The sequence below is a fragment of the Lutra lutra genome, chromosome X (assembly GCF_902655055.1).
Source record: "Lutra lutra chromosome X, mLutLut1.2, whole genome shotgun sequence".
Classification (NCBI taxonomy): domain Eukaryota; kingdom Metazoa; phylum Chordata; class Mammalia; order Carnivora; family Mustelidae; genus Lutra; species Lutra lutra.
Genome location: NC_062296.1, coordinates 82,322,909 through 82,338,037, shown reverse-complemented (window position 1 = coordinate 82,338,037; position 15,129 = coordinate 82,322,909). Strand labels below are relative to the sequence as shown.

The 15,129-nt window shown below is 36.2% G+C and overlaps 1 protein-coding gene across 5 annotated transcripts in view; it reads left to right on the top strand.

Moving 5' to 3' along the window:
* CNKSR2 (connector enhancer of kinase suppressor of Ras 2) overlaps positions 1 to 15,129 on the top strand; it is a 282,715-nt gene that overhangs the window by 182,183 nt on the left and 85,403 nt on the right. For 3 of the 5 annotated variants that reach the window (XM_047716254.1, XM_047716252.1, XM_047716255.1), the window contains 2 exons: positions 12,186 to 12,275; positions 13,810 to 14,024. In XM_047716254.1, the coding sequence (XP_047572210.1) occupies positions 12,186 to 12,275; positions 13,810 to 14,024 (305 nt within the window). The remainder of the gene's footprint in view (positions 1 to 12,185; positions 12,276 to 13,809; positions 14,025 to 15,129) is intronic. The other 2 variants (XM_047716253.1, XM_047716251.1) reach the window with 1 other exon arrangement.

The following is a 15,129-nucleotide window of genomic DNA, read 5'->3' as shown; positions in this document are numbered from 1 at the left end:
GAATAGTTAATGGCTTGAAATGACTTAAACCAGCATGGTGAAGAACCCATGGGCAGTGACACTATGAACTGTTCTATTGGTGTGAGGAGAGGAAATGATCCATAGGTTCCAGAGTCTATTATCATACTTCAACATTGTGTTTGTCTTACAATGTCATTCTACCTTTTAGTCAGCTAAATTATAATTAATAGCACTGTTTAAAACTTTTCTTAAAGGATTACATGCACACAATACATTCATACTTCTTTATTTCTGAATATAAGCCTTCTCTCTTTCCTGTGATTTTTTAAATATAAATTGTCTAACTAATCAGGATAAAGTTCAGCTGTCACTCATCACCTATGCTAGAAAAAAAGAAATTGGGATTCTAACCACAGAAAATGTCTTTGTTCAAGTAAAATGTACCACTTCCAAAGAACTAACCATAGAAATAGAAATTAGTGAATCAAAAATGTAGAAATATGAGATGTATACTATACCCACAGGAATTGTTATTCCTTTGGACTTACTTAATATAGTCCATAAAGACTGCATGTTGATTAGCTTCACAAAATAATTTTGAACATTAAGCTGATGGTGATAAGGGACCATGTAATGGATAGAAAAGTAGTTCAGCAATTGTTTTGAGAGAAATGGAAACGTGTCTGTTCCTAATGTAAGTATCAGAGTAATCAATGAGAAAAGGTACTCTTTCCTAATTTGTGCAATTTTACTGATAGAAATAGCAGAGCATGAATTTGAGGTCAGATAGATCAGAGCTTGGTATCACAGGTTGGCCTTTAATAACTGATTGACCTTGAACTTGAGCCTTACGTCAATATGTTTTTGCTTCCTTATCTGTAAAATGAGATGGCAGGATTACTTGTGGTGTTTTTATGAGGGTTAAATGAGATAATGTATGTCTAATACTTGGTACTGTTCTTGCTGCATGGAAAGTGCTCAAGAAATAGTGCCTAAATGGCATAATGAATTGTTCCTGCTCATAAATGAAAATGTTCCAAAGATTGTCAAGTGCCTGTAGATCAAATTAACAATCCATCCTCTCCCTGTGGAGGGATTTAATAAAAGACAAAAGGGCTGGAAATATTCCCTTTGTTTGGTCTCTTTCCCTACCCACTAACCAGCCATTTAAATCATAACAATTGAAAGAAATATGAACAGATTCGGTATGTTTGTTTTGGTTTGGTTTTGAAATGCAGAAGGAAGAACATTCAAATAGGTAATAATACTAAAAACTGCCCTGATCCAAATCTTCTTTTAAGTTCCATTATGGAAACCAGTAGCTCATACTCTGGACAGAAAGGCCTAAATAAAACCTCACAGCATCAGAATACTCAGAACTGTTCAGACCCCACACCTTTTTAAAGTTTAATTGCTAGGGAGGAAAAGGAGAGCAAAAATAATATATAAAATAAATAAAATAGTTGGAGACTCCCAAAAAATGAAACCAGGCAAGAAAACAATCAGCTTGAACAAATTAAAGTGCTAGATAATGAATAAAATAATAAGATGAAGAAAAAGGAACTCTTTTTTTAGTTTTTATTTATTTCTTTATCATCTTAATTTTATTTTATTTTTTTTCAATGTTCCAAGAGTCATTTTTTATGCACCACACCCAGTGCTCCATGCAATATGTGTCCTCCTTAATACCCACCACCAGGCTCACCCATCCCTCCCACCCCCTCCCCTCTAAATTCCAGAGTACCAATATGTGGGTAGAATGGAAAGATCAGCAAACCAAGTGAACAAAACTGATGCAACTGCCAGAGGAAAAAAGTAACTCTTTTTTTTTTTTAAAGATTTTATTTATTTATTTGTTAGAGAGAGAGAGGGAGCGAGCATGAGCACAGGCAGACAGAGTGGTAGGCAGAGGCAGAGGGAGAAGCAGGCTCCCCGCTGAGCAAGGAGCCCCATGTGGGACTCGATCCCAAGACGCTGGGATCATGACCTGAGCCGAAGGCAGCCGCTTAACCAACTGAGCCACCCAGGCATCCCGAAAAAAGTAACTCTTAAAGTGAATTCATCAACAGAAAAATATGAACTAGGTGAAATAGTGCTTCCCTTAAAGACAAAATGGCAAGCCAAGAATAGAAAGAGCCTACCTAACTCAGGGATTCTCAGCTGGGGTCAGTATTGCCCTCCAGGGTACATTTGTAATTTTGTGTGTGTGGGGGGGGGCGTGTTTGTAGTTGTCATAACTGCGGGTGGAAAGGCTACTGGCATGTCGTGGGTAGAGGCCCATAATACTAGTCCACATCCTACAAAGAGCAGGACAGCTCCCAGCAATAAAGAATGATCCAGTCCACAATGTCAAGAATGCTGCTTTTGAGAAACCCTTAGCTAACTTAAGAAGAATCAACTACAGACAGATTTAGTACCGAAGCAGATACGTATGACTAGAAAATCAAAGAGCCCTTGTATGATGCAGGGCCAATTCCTTTTTTTTTTTTTTAATTCAAAGAATCTCTGAAATTATTGCCCTAAGAAGAGACTTGCATTTACTCACCATTAACATAGTCTCTGGGCAAAAGTAATATAATGTTGTGAGTGTCTGGGATGACCTATCCTACTCTACAATAGAAAATCCAATTGTGACATTCCCTGGAGCAGGAGGGGACCCATATTCCCTAGTTGAAATCAAAACGCATTTTATCCTATGGAAAAAAAAAACTGTAGTAAATGGTAGCTAGGTAAAATTTAAGAGTGGTTAGTGTTAGCTTTCACATCACAGTGTGGATTAAGGATCCATCATTTCCCCAAATATGTTCTTCAGATCTCTAGTTCTGAAAGAGGATGTTTGCAAAACAAAGAAGTTTTCTAGTTAAATATGACTGGAGACCTCTGAGTATTTTATCCCTTTCTTGGCAATTAATAAGTGCGTGTAAGCATACTTAAAGGCTTTGAAGGTCTTCTTGAATTTGGATTGCTTATTGTTTCCCTGATGTATTTGTACATTGAATCTTTTTTTGTTTTGGTCACAAAATACTTACTAACCTCCCAATGGAAGGTTTGATGGAATACATTTTGGGCAATGCTAAAATAGACTTTGGTAGCTCCTCTTAAAGACCAATGATAAAAATTCCTTTATGTTTTAAGTTACAAACATCTGACTTAATAGGTAAGGATTTGGAAAGACCTCTATTCTTTTTGGGGGTTGGGGATGGAGAATCTGAAGCAGGCTCCACGCCCAACACAGAGCCTGACATGAGGCTCAATCTCACAACCCTGAGATCTTGACTGGAGCCAAAATCAAGAGCCCGGTGGGTGTTTAACTGATTGAGTCACCCAAGTGCCCCTGGAAATGCCTCTACTTTTAAGTCAAAGTCTACCCCAGCAAACGGTGTATTGAATGTCACCTTCAGTTTTATCTTGCAGAAAAGCCATTTTCTAGAGTAAATCTTTTATGTCCAAACTCAAATAATAAATTATTACTTGTCCAAACTCAAGTAGTAAATACTAACTGGAAAGATCAGTGCATGGTGTTCTGTACTCCAGGTTCCTTGTAGAATTACTGGTATCACTGCAAAACAGTTTGCCAGAAATCATGGAGGATATAGATCCTTTGGATGGGAGAGAGGGGAGGAGGTAGAAAATGTCAAGTGTTATGTCGAATCTTGTTAAATAAGAGATAACTAAAAACTGTACGTTGATTACCTTAAAGATTGGAGACATTAGAGCAAATAATTAAGGCGATACAGAAGCATTTAAAAGTATACATATGAAAACCCAACATTCTTTTGTAAGTCTCTCAGCTTACAAGTTGACACATCATGCCAAAGCAATGTATTTTCCATCTTTGTTAAGGTGATGGACAGCAAATACAAAGCTACATCCACAGTTTATGTTCTAATCCTCCATTAGTTCTTCACATAGCTTTTAAGAATTTTTTGCAAGAGTTGCATACTGGGTGGGAGGACACGTAAACAAAAGCAGTCATCATACATGTCATTGAATTATTTTTGAAGATAAAAAAATTGGATTTTTGTGTAATGCACTGGTCTTGAATTCATACCAAGGCAATGTGATGTAGCAAGGAAAGCAGTGGGATAGGAAGTTGGAAGTGTATTTGTGGGATGACTCCAACACTAACCACTGGTGAAATCCTGACGAATTAACTTTGGTGTGTCTTAAGTTTTTCATCTCTCCCTTTCTTGCCAGTTGTACTGACTGATGTAATCCCAAACGGAAAATTATGTGAAAGGAATTATAAAGTTATTACAAGATATCATTCTGTTTATTTCAAAAGAGAGTCTTCAATTGATGGTCTTAATCATTGTCTTTTTTACTCTTCATGAGAAAAGGGGACTCTTTTCCTTATGTTGATAAGATTTTCAAGACACTGCTTTACTAAGATTTTTTTTTTGTAAAATAGAGTGACTAACATTACACTGTATGTTAACTAACCGGAATTTAAACAAAAACTTGAAACTACAAAAAAAAAATAAAATAAAAGAGGGCTTTAATTTGTGGTTAACTTGAAAATTGGATGTTTCTAACCAAGTAACATTTCCATACTCATGTCATCTTTCTTGTCCACAACTGTATTAATGCTGAGCACAGCATGGGGCAATGGTATTTTAGCATAGCTCATTTTTTCTTACCCACCAGAGCCATCGGAGGAGGACTCAGAAGTCTTTTGCCACTTAAACAGTATTTAAACCATCTGAATCTTTCCTAGTCCTCACACCCCTCTAATGTAGAAGTGACTCTGTGCACAGTGGCAAACGTTTCAACTTAGGAAAACCTGTCTTTCCAGACTCCAGTGTGTACTGCACAGTTGTTCTCTTGGTAGAATTGTTACAAAAGGTAATCTTATTTAAAATATAATTAGCCTTGAAATCTAGTGTTAAAAGTCCCATATAATTTTTGATACAGTTCAAAATTTTCTCCTTCAATAACTTTTATATTACTCCCCATTTAAAATCTAGGTCACGTTTAGAAAGCAATAGGAAAATTTAAAAACAAGATGTAGTTTATTCTTTGAAATGAGATTTTAATTGTTTTTGTTCTCCATTAATGAAACTGAAAAGATTTCAAGTTAATAGTAATTAGATTTGTATTTGATTTAGATTATTACAAGGTTTTAAAGCCAGTACTTAAATAATCATCACATTGCAACGTTTACAACCCAACTTTTTCCCAAGCTCTTTTATCCAAAAATGAAATTCAAAAAATATGGCCCTAAAGATCAAAGTGCCTGTTTTTACTTATTTTATTAGATCCAGATATGTTGCTTTTATTCTAAAAAATTACTTTCCATTCAGTTCCATGTTATTCCTCTTTAAATGTGTTATTGTCTGCCTTAAATTACCTCAGGATGTTTTCCTAGAAATGCAGTCAACCATCTGAAAGTAATTTTTCTGTCTGGTATGTGGGGAGTTTGATGGGTATATGTGGCATGCTTGTAGCTTAACATTCCTTACTACACTCACTTTCATGAAAATATTGGTTAAAATATTCAGAACAGATGTGTATATGTATATATTTTTTCTCCTTAGACTCTAGAGAAAGCTTTTTTTGTGAGCATTAAAGGGCATGTCAGATTTCTCTGCAATCTTTTTTTCAACTGTAAGAGAGAATATTGCTTCTCAGGTGCTGTTTATCACCTTGAAATTTAATGATTTTAGCATGTCTGAGAAAAGAATTAAAAGGGGGGATAAATACAATTGAAAAAGGCAGCAATTCAGTAGTATTTCAACAGATATCATGAGTAGCCTAATACAGGAATGTCTTCACATATCAGGGGGCAGGACCCCTAGTTTGTTGGTTTGTGGTGGTTTTTTTTTAGATTTTATTTATTTATTTGAGAGAGAGAGCGTATGCATGAGTTGGGGGAGGGCCAGGCAAGGAGGAGGAGCAGACTCCCTGCTAAGCAGGGAGCCCAACATGGTGCTTGATCTCAGGACCCCGAGATCATGACCTGAGCTGAAGTCAGATGCTCAACCAACTAAGCCACCCAGGTGCCCCTGGACTCCTATTCTGATGCATTACCAAACCGCTCTCTAAGGCTTGATTTGTTAGAAATGAAGGCAGTCGGTCAGGTTGACATACTACATTGGAAGGAAGGGAGGGAAGGTGGGAGGGAAAAGGAAGGAAAAATGAGGGGGAGGGGACTGGAAAGTTGACAGGAAGGAAGGACAAGGAAACTATGAAAATAAAAATTAATGGCATAGCTTGGACAGTTTTCAGTCCAGGGTGTGAGGAAGGACCCCTGTTTACTTGCTTAACAAGTAATCAGTCACTAAGTATTGAATAGTTACTGTGTTTAAGGTCATGTGCAATGTGCTGGAGATACCACAGTAAACAACAGAGGAATTTCTCTTGTGAAATTTACATTCTAGAAGAGGGCCAGAATTCAAGCAACTAATTTAATAAATACTTATTTGACTATAAATGGCATGCTATGAAGAAAAAACTACAACAGAAAATGAGAACAAATACAGAGAAACCCGGCCTAGAATAAGGGGTCAAGGAGAGCATCCATGAAGAAATGACATTTTCACTTAGCTTTCAAGGGTGTATGTGAATTTAGCAGAAGAGGAGAGGAAAACCAGAGGAGGACAGAGTCCTGAGTCAGATGAAGAAAATGTTACAAAGAAGGGAATAATCCTGTGCATCAAATGCTACAGATAGGTCAAAAAAGTCAAAGGTTCTAAGAATTGTCTTTTGGATTTAGCAACATGAAGGTGCTAGTGAACTTGACATTACTGGTTTTGGTATAGTTTTGGGGGCAAGAGCCTAATCAGAGAAGGTCCAAGAAAGAGAAAGGAGGAGATTCCACATAAAGTGGGATGCTACACTATGTCTTTCTATGTCTGGCTTATTTCATTTAGCATGATGTCCTTTAGATTCATCCATGTTATCACAAATTTAGGATTTCCATCTTTCATGGCTGAATAATACTCTGTTGTATACATATACCACATTTTCTTTAGCCACTCATCCATTAATGGGCACTTAGATTGTTTCCATGTCTTAGCTATTATGACTAATGTTACAGTGAATATGGGAGTGCATATATCTCTTTGAGATACTAATTTTATTTTCTTTGGATATATACCCAAAAGTAGGGTTGGGGAATCATATGGTAGCTCTGTGTTTTATTTTGCTTTATTTTGTTTTGTTTTGAGGAACCTCAATACTGTTTTCCATTTTTATACTTGAAATTTAAGAGTAGATCTCAAGTGTTCTTCCCACACATACCCACACATACAATTGGTAACCATGCGAGGTGAAGTATGTGTTAACTGGATTGTGGCCATCACTTCACAATGTATATGTACATTAAAATATCATGTTGCACACCTGAAAAATCATGTTGTAAGCCTTAATACATAACATTCTTATTTGTCAGTCAGACCTCAGTAAAGCTAGAAAAAAGGGAGAGGAATTAGAGAATGAGAACATAAATGAGTTTTATATTCTAGGAGTTTTTCTGCAAAGGAGAGCAGAGAAATGAGGCGCTAGTTGAGTGGTAGTTTGCTGGTGAAGGGAGGAGGTGTTTTTGTTTTTTTGAAGATTGGAGAAATTACAGCATGTTTATTTGCTAATTGGAACCATTTGGTAGAAAGGGAAAAATTGATGCTCCAGGAGAAAGAAGCGAACATTGCACAAGAGATAGTTTTGAGTAAGTAAGAGGGACTAGGATCCAGTGAAGGGCCCAATAATTTGGATTATCCCTAATGTTAGTATCCTTCCATTCAAGCATTCAAAAAATTTTAATCATTACCTGCTGTGGGTCAGTATCTTTGCCAGGAGCACTCATAACAAAGATACCTAAGACCCAGTTTCTGCCAAAAGGTAGAAAAACCTTTAACAGAAAGATATAATACAGTATCATAATATATATACCAAAAACACTATGAAAGAGCCCAGAAGAGTGAGCACTTAGCTCTGCCAAAGGCCAGTGTAACATTTGCAATAGCACCAAATATGCTTTCTTATCTAAGGGAAATGTCAGTTTATTTTCAAGCAAGTCTGTGCAGTAATACTAAAATGTAGCAATTTCATTTAAAAACCAGTACTTTAGATCATTACAAAGTACTCCATCATTGTCAGTATTCTTTCTTTTAAAGATTTTATTTATTTATTTTTATGTATTTTAGAGAGAGGGAGAGGGCACAAGTGGGGGAAGGAGTAAAAGGGGAAAGAATCTCAAGCAGACATCCTGCTGAGCACGGAGCCTGGTGCGGGTTACAATCCTGACACCATGACCTGAGCTGAAACAGAGTTAGACGCGAAAATGACTGAGCCACCCAGGCAGCCCTCATTGTCAGTATTCTTAAAATTATATTTAGTGTTCTATTTGTGTTTAGCTACAGCTAAATATAGTTCATAATAAAAAACTACTTGCCATGAATTTCAAAACAAAATTCAAATAAAATCTAAAAATAATTATCTTTCAACTCTACATTTATTAGAATACAGTAAGAAATACAGTGCACAATTCCTGCTTCTATGGAAATCCAAGTTAGAAGTCTCCAGTTGTGCAACAGATATGACAAGCAAGTAACAAGATAGTGTAAACTGTGAGACCGTAGCACGGAGATATCACAAGGCTTATGGCAGGGTGTCAAATATACTGTACAATTAATAAATATTTTATGCTTGGAAGGATAAAAAAAATTTAAGAGAAAGCGGTCAGCAAAATTTATAATAGGGCTCTTAACTTTATTTTTTTTTAAGATTTTATTTATTTATTTGACAGAGAGAGATCACAAGTAGATGGAGAGGCAGGCAGAGAGAGAGAGAGGGAAGCAGGATCTCCGCTGAGCAGAGAACCCGATGTGGGACTCGATCCCAGGACCCTGAGATCATGACCTGAGCCGAAGGCAGCGGCTTAACCCACTGAGCCACCCAGGCGCCCTTAACTTTATTTTTTTACTGTATTCTTGACTACTATTACTAATTTTCATCATGAATTAGTAAATACAATTGTCACTATCTAAAGAGATGTCTTAAAATTTTTCAGATTATTTTTCAGAGATTTATTATTGGTGTATGTACATTTCCATAAGGACTGAGTCAAATGTACTTAATAAGCCTTTAAAAGTAATTACAAACATAAAAATACTTTGCATATACTAATAATAGTGTACATTTGACTTAAAACTAAAATAATTATACTACACCTCTTTCTTTTGACCAGTGGTACTGCAGCAACAAACCATAAATTTCTTTTTCCATTTACACTCTACTATTTTGTGTGATTCCAATTACTTGCAGTGGCAAACACTTCCATGCTACAATCAAAGATCTCTGTATTTGGAATTAGGAATATTTTAAGCCATTCTCTATTTTTCATTTTGCCAAGCACTGCTGTTTATATGAGCATTTCCTCATTCTCTTTTATTAAGTCTGTTTCAATATTTCAGCACAATAAAAAAATTTATAAAAGCAGTAATACTTATCAGCAACATTATTTCTTATAACCAAACAAATAATACTTTTAAAAATGATTATTTTTACTTGGCATTGCTAAATTCAGAGCTTTATAACTAGTAAAAAGCAAAAGACTGATGTCCTCCAAAAGTGAATTTTATTTTATTTTATTTTATTTTAAAGATTTTATTCATTTATTTCATGAGAGAGGGAATACAAGCAGAGGGAGTGGGAGAGGGAGAAGCAGGCTTCTGGCCTAGCCGGGAGCCTGATGCAGAGCTCAATCCTAGGACCCTGGGATCATGACCTGAGCTGAAGGCAGATGCTTAATGACTGAGCCACCCAGGCACCCCCAAAAGTGAATTTTAATTAAGGGTTTGATCTCAGCTTTTTGTTTAATTCAATACATTTTTCTCAATTTTGTGTTAGCAATGTACAGTATACTCTACTAAAAGATCACCAGAAAAATCAGTGTTTACTCTTTTGCAAATTTTTTTTCCTATGGTTAATAATATAACCAGGCATATCAAGGGCTTTAATTATATGCCTCAATGACTTAGCTCCTTGAGAATCTCAGAGAAGATGACCTGACATACAACAGATACAGTTATTTATTTCATATTCTATGCAGGAAGCATGTTTCTTTTTGGTTTTGTGCATACATATTTGACTCCAAACAACCAATCAATTCTTTGGAAAATATCAAAATACTTTATATATGCATATAATAACATATAGACTTATTTATTGGGTTGTTCACTTTCCGAAGGATTTTCTTGGTGACAGATAGAAACAGTGTTAGGGCTGTTAATTGTTTCAGTTTCAGTACACACATGCTGAAATGGACTTTACTTTAAAAACCAGATTCTAAAGAAATAAGTTGTAGGAATTTTGGAAACACAGAATTCAAAACATTGAAAATATGGAGGATTGATTCTGCCAAGCAGTTGAATAGACATGACAGAACTGAACCTTTCCCAAAAGTTTTACTTAACCCTGGGAGGGCAGGATATATGGACCTGCATCAGCTCTCCCAAAGGTCTCCCTTTATAAAAATGCAGAGATCTGCTCTATGAGAATTTTGGAATCTTAGGTGATTGTTTTTAAAGTAGTTTGCACACCTTGAAAGGAAACCACTTTTAAATAAACACTATATTTTTGGGCTCATTAATAATTTTATCATATCCACTTCATCCTCAGACTTTCAAAAAGCTTAGCATAATATACTATGTAAACTCTATCATTATACATAGTATAACACCATAAGGTTACATCTTCCTTAGGAACAGAATTAAAAGTCTCCTAATGGAATTTTTTTAAATACATGGACTGATCATAGTAATTGATCATGAAATTTAGCTGGGCAAGGAAGGAAATGAAGAGGTATATAGTGACTGAGAGGCCTTGGAAGGGGGGAGGGTCAGTAGATTAAGGAGGAGGACATTTGGATTTGGGGTTCTGCAGGAATTGCACTAGAAATACAGAAGACTGTAGTGGAAAAATGGAATGCTAGAAAGGATTACAGCCTTTGCAGTTAATGGGTTAAGCATATAACCACAGGAGTGGGTAGAGGAGAGAACCTCAAGAAACTGAGAAACCAAAATATTGGAGGATGAATATTGAAGTCACCACGAATTATGGCAGAACTAGTGTTTAAATGCCTGGGTTTCAACCCTGGTACTACACACTTCCCAACTGTGTGTCCTTGGGCCAGTTACATTACCTGTCTCAGTTTCTTCATCGGTAAAACGAGGGTAATGATAGTCTATTTCTCATAACTATGAGGATTAAACAATTTAATACTTATAAAACCCTAGACAGTTTTTGGCATATGGTAAATGATATATACATGTTTAGTACTATTATCACGTGCATCATAATCATCATTATTATGATCCAGTCCCGTGTGAGTCTTGGCTTTTCATTCATTTAAAATTTATTGAGCAGTTATTGTATGCCAGGCATTGTGCTAGGTATGCTTTTTAAACATTTTTGTGATTTTCTTAGGCTTTTTTGTGCTTGAGGAATTTCAAGTTGATCAAAAATAATATACTGGGGCCTCACCAAAAAGTTATGCTTGAAGTCTATATCATGAGTTCTGCTTGCTAAAGTAAAATGTTATTTAGTAAGACTACAGACAGAGGGAAACAGGCCAGGCCGGCCAATGCAGTGATTACTTGGATCTGGAATCTAGACTTGTTCACAATAGCAAAAGAGATGCTTGGGCGTGGGGCAAGCCCAGCTATAGGCCATAAATGGGAATCCAGCCATATTGCTGAAGCATGGTGATAAATCCAAAATATATTGTGACAGGAGTTAGGAGGCAGTGGAGATGGGAAGTCAGCATTGTAGCATTCCAACAGCCACAGCAGGTTAATATCCTTGCAGGCACGTTAAACACAAGGGGCTTCTATCTTGGAGACTGGCTATCAAGATTTAGACACTTGGGCATTGGGGAATAAGGCAGAGAACCAGTGACTGAAGAGAAAGTGAAATCCCTAAAATAGTGATACTCTTTGTAAAGGACCATACCCTTAAAGTCTGGGGCTCCTAAGAGAGCAAACCTAGGCTGTTCTTTATTATTTATAAAAGGATGCCTTAAGATTGCATTATCACCTGGCCAGTTGCCACAGGCAGTTTCACCTTCTGGCTCAAAACACACATTTTTCATCTACACAAATGCCAACCATAACGTTGCATATGAGTGAGTGTGTTTTGCAAACTGTAGCTAAAAATCAGTGTTAAGTATGAGCGGACATGGGGAAGAAAAACAATGTGATGTGAATTTTGTTCTCTGTGTTTAGGCAAGCTACGACCTATATCTATGCCAGTGGAATATAATTGGGTGGGGGACTATGAAGATCCAAATAAGATGAAGAGAGATAGTAGAAGAGGTAAGTGTTCTAGAATTTCAGTGTAGGCTGGGGTGTTGGAACAAAAAGCAAATTTAAATGTTCTTTAAATAGGTTGTTATGGCTTCAGTGGAAAACTTCATTCTCTCGTTGATTTGATGATACACCCAAACCAACTCAGACCAATGTTTGACTATCTTAATATGTTATTAAATAGATATCTTCTCTGAATATCTCTTAAGGGATTCAGGGCAGATAAGTACAGTGTAAAAAAAATAAAAATCTGATTGTTATGTCAAAGTCACTATTTGGAAAACAAGGTCAGAAGTGTGAAACTGCATAAAAGAATTAAGTTCAAAGAATAGGAAAAGTTTGTGATCACTCCCCATTGGTCCGCAATACAACCTCACTACTTTTTAATTAGTACAATCTTAAAATGGGTATTGACGTACATGAATAAAGCTAATGGAAACTAGGCCAGTGACTAATGAAAACCATATAGAAACGAAAAAAAAAACACTTTGCTTTTTATTCTCTTCTGTTTGTTGTTCAGGGTTATCTTCTTACTTGGGGGTGGGCTACACATGAAGTATCTACAAAAGTAAGTTTTTATGTTCACTTATCCTGCTGTTGATGTGAGCAGTAAAGAGAGCCACTGGAAGTCTCACTACTAAATGGGACTCGACCAGCTGTGGATATGGCGAACTACTTCTGCTTTCTGAAATAGAGAGCCATAAAGTTCTAGATAAAAAATAAAACAAAGCAAAAAACTATTCATAGGGCCTCAGCTCACTAAGCTTCCTTCATAATATATTTAACCCATTTGCCTGTTACTTCTAGCTGATGTGTTGAATTTACCACACAGGGATAAGCAAGCATGAATATCTGCTTCATTAGTCTAATTAACACTTATTTCATGGAGTGAACATTTCAGAAAATGTTGGTAAATACAGGAATATTGACAGCTTCCTTTACATCTAAGTATTCATTCCATTTTCCAAATTTTAGTTTCTGACTTCATTTGTGTTATAGAATCAATCAAGAAAAAAGTAAAAAGAGAAACATATATGCTATTACTGAGTCATTGTTTTGAGACTTGATATGATGATGATATCTTGGGGGAAAATGCTTTATGAAGTTCTAAGTGATGGCTGTCAGTTTAAGCATAGATTCTATGAACTAAGTTTCCTGACTCTTGGTTCAGAATATGGGTTTTAAGTTCTCCAAGGATGCTAGTCTGTTATAGGTCACTGTTTGTCATCGATTTTTGGCAGAATCTCCCTGGGGAACTTGTTAAAAATTTTATGAGCCGCACACCCAGAATTTCTGATTCAAGTTTTACAGTGATTGTCATATAGTTGGTCCAGAGATAAAACTTGGATAAATAATCTGTAGGCTATTTCTTACTGCCCTATGATCCCAAATGATTATGATGCTCTGTGTTTTTACTACATAGGTACTTTATAAATTAAATCAAGTTACATTTCAGAAATGAAATCTAATAGCACAATCAGGGAAGAGTGATAAATTTGGAATATTTGCATATTTATATTGGTGTATTTCTCTTTTTATATAGAAAACTCTCTACTTCGATACATGAGCAATGAAAAAATTGCTCAAGAAGAGTACATGTTTCAGAGAAACAGCAAAAAAGACACAGGGAAGAAGTCTAAAAAGAAGAGCGATAAGAGTAATAGCCCGACTCACTATTCATTGCTACCTAGTTTGCAAATGGATGCACTGAGACAGGACATCATGGGCACGCCTGTGCCAGAGACCACACTATACCATGTAAGTAAAATTTCAAAGACGCTGTGCGATAGCTTCTATTAGGAACCTGGGCCAAATGACTCTTTTGGGCAAAGTCCAGATTGCTTATCTTTATCCTATTGCCAGATTTTCATAAAAGATCCTGTTTAGAAATATTTTTAAAAACCTTGATGGCTTATTGATTTGTTCTTCAGGTCATATATTCAGTGAGTTCATATGTTATAGCAGGTTCTATTTTTTAATGAAATAATATGCTCAGAATTGATGGAGAATAATAATTAATTAGGTGATTAATCACCTATAATAAACAGTAAGTAGATAGCTATAAAATTCAACATTAAAGATAGGATTTTTAATGTATTCATGAGCATCTTTTATGTGCTAGACTTGGAGCATGGTGTTTGAGGTAAACATGAGAATACATAGATAACACATTATTATATGAAGAGAAAGACACACCAAGGATTCCAATGGAAATTGATTGTTGTAATGGGTAGGTGTAAGAAGTATAGGAGGAACATGGGAGAAGGAGGAACTTAGCTTTCTGGGGAGGTGAGAAAAGGCTTAGAATGGGGAGTATTTGGATGAAGAGGGAAAGATGAGTAGCACGGGAAGATATATGGAAGTACGCCCCAAATGTGTGAGAATTTGTTATGTTCCAGGAGCTTCCTGTTGCTCAGAATGACCAGTTCATTAAAAATTGAGGGAAAGCATGTGGGGAAGGGGTAGTAGATGGGCCTAGAGAGGTCGGCCACAGTTAGATCAGGAGTTTTATAAACAAGTACTTAGGCTCTTTCTAGCAGTGATAAAAAAAAAAAAGAACTATTGAAGAATTTTGAGCTGGGAACTCAAATGATGAGACTGGCCTATTGGATCTCTATGTTGAGGAGCACTGAGCAAGAGGTCTGAGATCAAAGTTGGAGCCATTACGCCCAGGCCAGGCAGATGATGAGAAACTAGGATAGTGACAGTGTGGAGGTTGAGAATGTTATTAGCCAGAACATTCAATTGACAAAATCAACCCATTGTACACCATTTTGGTTAAAAGGGAATTTGTTGTGCCAGTGGAACTATAGCATCTTACTAGGAGCCCTTGAAAAACATGGATTGCAAGTTTTAAAGTAAT